Here is a 10,000-nt window from a genome sequence, read left to right on the forward strand (position 1 = left end):
TCACATCTGAGGTAGTCACAACATATAATGTCATCGTAAGATCAGACTTATAAAAAATGAATTTGAAGGTGCATCGAGAGGAAGGTGCTGGTGGAGAAATGAGAGAGATAGAGACAGGTGCTGGTGGAGAAATGAGAGAGAGAGAGAAAGGTAAATATACACAATTTGCTTCAGTAATCTTACGGTTGAGAGAGACAAACACAACCATTGCAGTCACAACACAGTGGTGGTGATGTATCACAGGAACGCACTACTGATGTTAGGTTAATATTTTCCAGATTAAATCGTTCATGTAAAAAAATGTTTTGTATAACAAGATGAGAAAAACCAAAACCTACTATTTATCCAGGAAGACGAAGATCTTTGTGGTAAACTAGGAGAAAGTGTTCTAGCTGGTCTGACAAAGTGACTCTCATGTCGAATACACATATATCAATATACAGACAAGAGGTAGACATTCTTTGCCTAATAACGGTTATACACATGTGCGGTAGATAGTTCACATTCAAGTAACGAACACCCATTTACCTAAATTGGGATACGCTTCTAGAGAGGACTACTTCTGGGGCTCGACTGACCTCTCACAGAATGTTATTAACATCTAAACGACTCAACTGAGAACTCACAGAAAGCCATAAACACATAAACATCAGTGAGGACCGACAGATTGCTATCAGCACTTTAAGGACTCCGGGTCTGATGACTTAGACAATACTTTACTGAGTTAATGTGAGGAATTTAAGGAACGGATCTTTGCTTCTCTTAAAGTCTTTCCTCCGAGATGGTTCTGTATATGGAAGTCTCGGGTCTAAGGTCTTCAAGAATGCTCAACTGAGACAATATGAGGAATTCAAAGAATGGGTCTTTATTTCTCTTCAAGTCCTTCCTCTGTGATGGTCCTGCACATTGGAATTCTCTGCATACGTTGGCGGTGCTCTGTGTGGGTAGTAAAAATTTTTTTCGTGGATCTTTGGGTAGGACTCCAATGCTAGAGGTGGAATTCTCTTGTCTCAGTCACATTCTAGGACACGGCTGTCTGAGAGTGTCACAACTACACATCTGAATTTTCTACCAAAGAGCATTCAACATGTAGACAACTGAACACTACACAGAACACGAGACAGTCATGCATACTACACAAGCTACTCTGAGACATCCTACCAAACAATTTTAACAATATCCAAAGGAAAAACGATAGCCGGGGAATAAAAAAAATATAGCAGGAAGTCACTACGAGAGACATTATTCACGTTGAAGTTCACTATTTATGACCACTCGCCCACCTAGCCTTTCCTACCCAGCATTCTTATGTTAAGTGGTATGTGGTGACTTTATGGCAGTGTGTGGAGGTACCATGAGATGGTAGGGTGTGTGACGGTACCATGAGATTGTAGGGTGTGTGGAGGTACCATGAGGTGGAAGGGTGTGTGAAGGTATCATGAGATTGTAGGGCGTGTGGAAGTACCATGAGATGGCAGTTTGTGTGTGTAAGTACCATGAGATGGTAGTGTGTATTTGTGGAGGTACCATGATATGGGGATGTGTGTAAAAGCATCATGACTTAGTGTGAGGGACACCATGACTTAGTGTATGAGACACCGTGACTTATGGTCACGTCTGTCGAATAGGTAGTAAGTTGCCGGAAACGCTGCAGAGTTTTTGTGAGCTCCAAACTCAGGTTAGGTATGTAGAAGAGAGAAGATTATTGTTCTCGAGTAAGAGTGTACTTTAGACGAGCATCAGTGCTGTCTCCTCGGTTGTTTTGTGTATTTGAAGATTGAGCTATGAAACAAATGAAGATTTTTTTTAAATAAGATTAATAAAAATCTCCCTGGGGCTCCTCCCAAAAAAGTGGTATACAGTTACGGTTTAATCTCCTGTCCTTAACAAGTAGATGTAAACTATCTAGATGATATCATGGTGCAACAATATATATATATATATATATATATATATATATATATATATATATATATATATATATATATATATATATATATATATATATATATATATATATATATATATAGTGCCGAATAGGCAGAACTTGCGATCTTGGCTAAAATAGCAACGCTCATCTTGCCATATAGGACAAGTGAAAATTTGTGTATGTAATAATTTCGCCAAAATCATTCTGAACCTAAGGAAAAAAATATATTTCACTGTGTTTGTTTAGTATTAAATTATTGTAATCAAATCTAAAATATATTTAGTAGGCTATAAATTGTTCTTGTTATAATAAGTGTAAGTGCCGAAAAAAATAGAGGAAATTTTAGAACTTAATTTTAAATGCGATCTTGGCACGACATATATATATATATATATATATATGTCTAGGCAAACTAGCAAATAGCGCTCATCTTGCCATATAGGACAAGTGAAAATTTGTGTATGTAATAATTTCGCCAAAATCATTCTGAACCTAAGGAAAAAAATATATTTCACTGTGTTTGTTTAGTATTAAATTATTGTAATCAAATCTAAAATATATTTAGTTGGGTTAGGCTAAAATAAATTGCGCTTGTTATAATAAGGTTAGGTAAGTTTTCTAAGTTCTTTTGGTGCAAAATTATAAATTTTTTTACATTAACATTAATGAAAAAATATATCTTTAAACGTATAAGAGAAAATTTTCCAAAGAACGTAATTTTAAATGAGTTCTTGCTAATTGACCAGTTTTACATATTCGGCACGACATATATATATATATATATATATATATATATATATATATATATATATATATATATATATATATATATATATATATATATATATATATATGTGTGTGTGTGTGTGTGTGTGTGTGTGTGTGTGTGTGTGTGTGTGTGTGTGTGTGTGTGTGTGTGTGTGTGTGTGTGTGTGTGTGTGTGTGTGTGTGTGTGTGTGTGTGTGTGTGTGTGTGTGTGTGTGTGTGTGTGTGTGTGTGTGTGTGTGAAAGGTAAAATTCAAAGGTTACGCAAAAATACTGTCATAAACTTGGTGTCGATTTATCTTTCAGTAAATCTTACCATAACACAACTCGGTAGGAAATTCGACGACTCGATGTTGGCTACAACTCCAATGTTAAGATAATGCGGTCAGTGTACATAGTTTATATTACGTCCTATACTAATATTAGCTATTGAAAAACTCTGAACTTTTGGCTTTTATGCAGAAGTCCTCAAAATTTGCTCTACAGAAGTCACCAGGATCCATCATTTGAGGACAAAGATCGATTGTCTCAATATCAATCAGAGAAGAATTGAACTTATCACTGCACTTGGTATTACAATACCGAGAAATAACCCAGACATTGTCATCACACATCTCACTAGATGCCCAGACACAAACACATATTCAAACAACAAAACAAAACATTCAATAATATAACCCACAACTCATCGATGGAAGGTTTATGTATGTAATATTACGGTCCTCACAATACCCCCTCCCTTCCCCCCGTCTTACTAAGAAATATATATCACCATTAATCCTCTGCTTAAATTAATAGCAAAGTCAACTGGACTAAAATCAATCTTTCACCTGACAGTCAACGAGACAGCATCACAAATTACACAAACACAAATGGATCTAAACACGAGTCCTTTCCTGCAACAGTTTCTATCACTGTCTCCTCAGCAAGTGGAGCTGATGTATTGATTTAATAAATTTATATTGTATGATAAACTTAATTACATGTAAAGTTATGAGAATAAATTTCACTCATGTCTACGTATGTTGACAAGAACGTTAAGTTGCAAGTTCCTCTGGTTGTTTAGCATACACTCAGATCATCAAACTCGTAAATAATGTAATGACCATTATGGTCTCATGATCACAGTGAGAGATATAACCGAGCAACAGAACATAAATCTATATTAAAATCAAAGGGGCATTATTCATATAGCTACGATATTAGAAACTCTTACGATAATGTCCTAAACGTGTTGTCAACATGCACGAAATTTTTTGTCAAATGACAAACTTGTAAGTAATATATAGTAAGCAAGTGTACACCTGTTAAATCTTTTATGATCTAATTCCCTGGCATCTATACATTCTAATATAAACTCTCGCGCTACCGTCCACAGCGTAGATATACGCTGTATAATATACTAGCCACTACCGTCCACAGCATGAATGTTGAGTATACAGTAAAGTAGGTTTATCGGCGGTAAACCATAAATTAATTTCAGATACTTAACACAGTTAAGTTTATTTTTTAGCAAAATTGTTAATTTGCTTATGTTGAAATGTGTTTATTCTCATAAATAAACTTTGTTGAGGGTTATGAAGGATTGTGGTGAGGGAGTACTGGTGAAAGAGGTGATGTTAGTGGTGGTGGTGATTTTTGTGGGTACTTGTGGTGGTGGTGGTGGTGGTGGTGGTGGTGGTGGTGGTGGTGGTGGTGAAAGGTTGCTGGTACTTGAGGTCTGGGTGTTGATGTTGATGATGGGTGTGGCACTTCTCTTCTCGTCTCCCCCACCTCCTTTAACCCTCCTCTTCCCTCTCCCACCCACTCCAACTCCTCCTCTTAAACGGCCCTGGCACCATACCTTGCCCGTGGCACTCTCTCACACACACACACACCCCACCCACCACTGTTGGTGCCCTCAGCTTCACCCTCTGCCGGAGTCAGTCCCCAGCAGGTCGTGGTGGTGACCAGGTTGTCTCTCCCAGCCTCTTCTAGCATCAACAAACATGCCGGTAAGTGCCATACAGTGACACTGGCCTTGGCTCTCAGCATACAGGTGCCACCTTAGCAGCAGCAGCGCGGCCCTGACCGTGGCATTGGCATTAATAGACTTTAGTGGCACTGTATCTCACTGTATCTCACCTTAATAAAATGTAGCTCTATCTAAAGAACTCAAAATCTACGTTTCCTTTACGATGATAAAAGCAATGGCGAGAGGGCTTTTGAACAGGGCCCTAGAGCTGCAGCTCAGCCATCACTCAGCACCAGTGAGTGCACAAAACGAACCTAAACTTTGAATCCAGTCGACTACACAATCTTCAGAATATACACGAAGAGCATCACCGCGCTTTCGTGAACAATTCCTGGGTTCTAGTGAAGGACTCACGATCCTCAAAACACTGGAGCCACCCCTTCCCTTCTTTGGATCAATCCTGATTACCTCCCATTCCTTCCGGATTTAGTAGTTCAATATAATAATAATAATAATAATAATAATAATAATAATAATAATAATAATAATAATAATAATAATAATAATAATAATAATAATAATAATAATAACGTCAAATCATAAAGGTTCATTCACATGGAAGTAAGGGAAGTGGAACAGAGCGTTGAGAAACACGAGTCTGGGAAGAAATCTTGGATATGTATACATAAGGAGGTCATGGAATTACGATCGTGCATAGAGAGAGGGAGAGAAATACAATGGACACTGATATAGCACAATATGACAGCCATGTCAATAGTTGCTACGGTGACAACTTTGCAAGCGGGAGTTGGTTGAGGTGTTGCTGCTGTGTTGGAGGTGTTGCTGAGAGAGCTGTTGCTCTCTCAAATACAAGACATTGCCCATGTTGTTTGGGTTGTGTCTTGTATTTGAGAGAGAGAGAGAGAGAGAGAGAGAGAGAGAGAGAGAGAGAGAGAGAGAGAGAGAGAGAGAGAGAGAGAGAGAGAAAGGAGTACAAGAGGATATCGCTTATTATTTAAATACTCCTCCTTCAATATAACTGTCAAGAATTTTGATGATCGTGTATCGTTTAGCCGATATTTCCCACCAAGAAATTTCGCTGTCTTCAGTTTGTACAGTACTTCGTCCGTTATCTTCCGCCGATGTATTCCCGTGGGTTTCCGTGAATTTATGTTTCACTAGCGTACTGTCTTCCGCGAAGGTAGTCTGCATGAAGACACGCTAGACAGCACAGCATGATAGTATCTATGGATTTTTTTTTTACCTCTTTTCTCTATTCTGTTTTTTTTTTCTTTTCTTACGTTAAAAGTGGGTTGGAAAAATATATGAGCGAGAAGGGTTGGGATGTGAGAAGAACGTGCCTAGCATGGGCCAGTAAGCCTGCGACAGTGTTCCATTCGTATGTCTTTATGGGTGAAAGGACACATAGGACGTCTTTACTGAAAGCGTTTCGGTCTTGGGACTTCGGTCTCAGGGGCGAAACGTAGAAGTTGCAACACCGTGTTCCATCTTCTACTTTCATTTATGTTCTTATACATAAATAACCCGCACCTAGGAGAGAGAAGCTTATGTGACTTGTAAATGGTCCAAGTTAGACCCGTCTCTTTCTATGTGAAGGGTCATCTGTGTATTGTTCCTGTCACGTTACTGTGCCCTTTTTTTTGTTCATGCTCTTATGGTAAAACTACACTGCGAGAAAAGATGGCACATGCATTCGTTGCTAGAACAGGTGCAGCACCGAACACCTGGTTGTAAATTCGACCACGCCCACTTCCAGGTAGAGGTGCGCCAGAGGTCGACAGATGGCACCTACCCTCCAATATTTTTTTGTTTACGGACTTGCATTCATTTCCTCTTTGGCAAGTGGCACTGATGGTGCTGCCAACTCTGCCGCTCTCCCACGCCCGCCCCTCCGCTTCACTCTTTGCTGAAGTGGGGAAGTCCGATTCTTGTAATAGGGTGGGGCATGTAGAGATGGGTAGGGGAGAAGTGTTGGAGAGACAGTGGGGGAGGAGAGAGAAGAGAATCATTAGGTACGAGAGGATAGAGGAGCTTAGATCCGGGTCGAGATGGGTTGGGAACAGCAAACAAGACTTTTTTGAAGTTAATAGTCTGGGTTAATAACCCAGAATAACCCCAAGAATTGTGGCATATACCCTAGGACGCAACCCACAACAGTTGACACACAGGTACCTAATTACTTGCTTGGTGAACATGGGCATCTGGTGTTAGGAATTTATTTCAGACTTGCCTCACCTGCGACTGAACCCGCGACTGAGGTACCCTACAGAAGTACCCCACAAAGGTACCATACAGGGATACCCCACAAAGGTACCCTACTGAGGTACCCCACAAAGGTACTCTACTGAGGTATCCTACTAGCAGCAGCAGAGGGTAGGAAAGGGTATAGAAACTTACATCTAAAAACCTTGCTGGCCTCCCTGGAGGTAAACAGAGTTCAGTGAGACACATTGCATTTCGAAGGTATGTAGCACCTATACTTATGCAACGTTTCGCTCCTCCCCACCCTGTTGGCCGAAACGTTATCGTAATACGTTTATCTAGCGTTGTATATGTGTCTGGACTCACCTTCTCGATGAAGCCATTATTAGAAGCCCTTACTAGACCAGCTAGACCATCCATACGCTCATCCATCCTGCCATGCAACCATCCATCAGCTCATCCACCCTTTAATTCAACTGTTCATTTACTCAGTTATCCAAGCGTCTACCCATCAATTCATCCACTAGTCCATCCAGCCATCAATCTTCCCATGCACTCAGACCCTCCATTCATCCATCCCTTCATCCATGACTTAGGGGTAATGGATGCATACAGGAGACACTTTTCCTGCCATTAAATTTTCGCTCCCCTCTCTCGCCCATTAAATCCCCTCTTACTTTCCCCTCATGTACACACACACACACACACACACACACACACACACACACACACACACACACACACACACACACAAGGACTCCATCAGTCACTATCTAAGATAACAGAAGAGGTATTTCTCCTGTTTAAAATACAAAACTTAAGACCTTGATCTTTCACATTAGCCTAGAAATTTGCATAAACAAACCATTATATCCGGCAAAAGCAACCACAGCATCAAAATGAAAACAAACACAACCCAAACACCATAGATTTTGATATTATTGAGACCCCTCGTGTCAAAATGGCAGGGAATGAAGCAGGTGATAATGAAACTGGTAATAAAGCAACAAACTGGAAAAAAAGACAGAACTGGTAAATAAACTAGAAGAAATAATCTGTTAAAAAAAAGTAAAAATAATTGAAATATATCGAAAAATAATTGGAAATAGATTGAGAAATAATGAAATATGTAGATCAGAACAGTAACAAAAAAGGTCACAATATATAAAGAAATAAAAGGCAAGTTCCAAAAATATTGAAATGGAAAGAAGAGAGAACAACAACAACAACAACAAAATATATAACTATCAGAACTAGCGTAATAAAAAGGGAATTTAAAATAACCCCCAAAAATAAGGGAAAACTGTTGATATAGACTAACTTACGTATTTAAAGAGAATAAAAATAAGTAAGTGAATGGAAGAAAGATGGAAAAAATAGGATAAATGGATGTATAGCACAAGAGGCATTATGGTTTTAATTATATATGTGATGAGGGGTAATTTTAATTTATATTTTAGGTGTTAAAGTATTTTTGACTGGTGGTAAACTGGTGGTTTGGAGTCTAAATGACCCTCATGTAGCCACTTTCACTTCTAACTCTCTTATGGTTTCCTTGCTCTCACGTTAGACTCTTAAACTCCCTCAGTCACCTTAGACTCTTACACTCCCTCAGTCACCTTAGACTCTTACACTCCCTCAGTCACCTTAGACTCTTAAACTCCCTCAGTCACTTTAGACTCTTACACTCCCTCAGTCACCTTAGACTCTTACACTCCCTCAGTCACCTTAGACTCTTAAACTCCCTCAGTCACCTTAGACTCTTACACTCCCTCAGTCACCTTAGACTCTTAAACTCCCTCAGTCACCTTAGACTCTTACACTCCCTCAGTCACCTTAGACTCTTACACTCCCTCAGTCACCTTAGACTCTTACACTCCCTCAGTCACCTTAGACTCTTAAACTCCCTCAGTCACCTTAGACTCTTACACTCCCTCAGTCACCTTAGACTCTTACACTCCCTCAGTCACCTTAGACTCTTAAACTCCCTCAGTCACCTTAGACTCTTACACTCCCTCAGTCACTTTAAACTCTTACACTCCCTCAGTCACTTTAGACTCTTACACTCCCTCAGTCACCTTAGACTCTTACACTCCCTCAGTCACTTTAGACTCTTACACTCCCTCAGTCACTTTAGACTCTTAAACTCCCTCAGTCACCTTAGACTCTTACACTCCCTCAGTCATCTTAGACTCTTAAACTCCCTCAGTCACCTTAGACTCTTACACTCCCTCAGTCACTTTAGACTCTTACACTCCCTCAGTCACTTTAGACTCTTACACTCCCTCAGTCACTTTAGACTCTTACACTCCCTCAGTCACCTTAGACTCTTAAACTCCCTCAGTCACCTTAGACTCTTACACTCCCTCAGTCACCTTAGACTCTTACACTCCCTCAGTCACCTTAGACTCTTACACTCCCTCAGTCACCTTAGACTCTTAAACTCCCTCAGTCACTTTAGACTCTTGCACTCCCTCAGTCACTTTAGACTCTTACACTCCCTCAGTCACCTTAGACTCTTAAACTCCCTCAGTCACCTTAGACTCTTACACTCCCTCAGTCACTTTAGACTCTTACACTCCCTCAGTCACCTTAGACTCTTACACTCCCTCAGTCACTTTAGACTCTTACACTCCCTCAGTCACCTTAGACTCTTACACTCCCTCAGTCACCTTAGACTCTTAAACTCCCTCAGTCACCTTAGACTCTTACACTCCCTCAGTCACCTTAGACTCTTACACTCCCTCAGTCACCTTAGACTCTTACACTCCCTCAGTCACCTTAGACTCTTAAACTCCCTCAGTCACCTTAGACTCTTACACTCCCTCAGTCACTTTAGACTCTTACACTCCCTCAGTCACCTTAGACTCTTACACTCCCTCAGTCACTTTAGACTCTTACACTCCCTCAGTCACCTTAGACTCTTACACTCCCTCAGTCACCTTAGACTCTTAAACTCCCTCAGTCACCTTAGACTCTTACACTCCCTCAGTCACCTTCGACTCTTACACTCCCTCAGTTACCTTAGACTTTTACACTCCCTCAGTCACCTTAGACTCTTACACTCCCTCAGTCACCTTAGACTCTTAAACTCCCTCAGTCACCTTAGACTCTTACACTCCCTCAGT

The 10,000-nt window shown here is 40.1% G+C and overlaps 2 protein-coding genes across 2 annotated transcripts in view; one reads left to right on the forward strand and one right to left on the reverse strand.

Moving 5' to 3' along the window:
* The window catches only part of LOC128695961 (muscle-specific protein 20), a 78,645-nt gene that overhangs the window by 17,552 nt on the left and 51,093 nt on the right, over positions 1 to 10,000 (reverse strand). The gene's annotated exons all lie outside the window — the stretch shown is intronic.
* Positions 4,530 to 10,000, forward strand: part of LOC128695864 (muscle-specific protein 20) — a 22,600-nt gene continuing 17,129 nt past the window's right edge. The window contains exon 1 of the mRNA XM_053786772.2: positions 4,530 to 4,689. Coding sequence (XP_053642747.1) covers positions 4,684 to 4,689 — 6 coding nt within the window. The 5' untranslated portion in view covers positions 4,530 to 4,683. The remainder of the gene's footprint in view (positions 4,690 to 10,000) is intronic.

This window comes from Cherax quadricarinatus, chromosome 41, assembly GCF_038502225.1.
Source record: "Cherax quadricarinatus isolate ZL_2023a chromosome 41, ASM3850222v1, whole genome shotgun sequence".
In the NCBI taxonomy this organism is placed as follows: Eukaryota; Metazoa; Arthropoda; class Malacostraca; order Decapoda; family Parastacidae; genus Cherax; species Cherax quadricarinatus.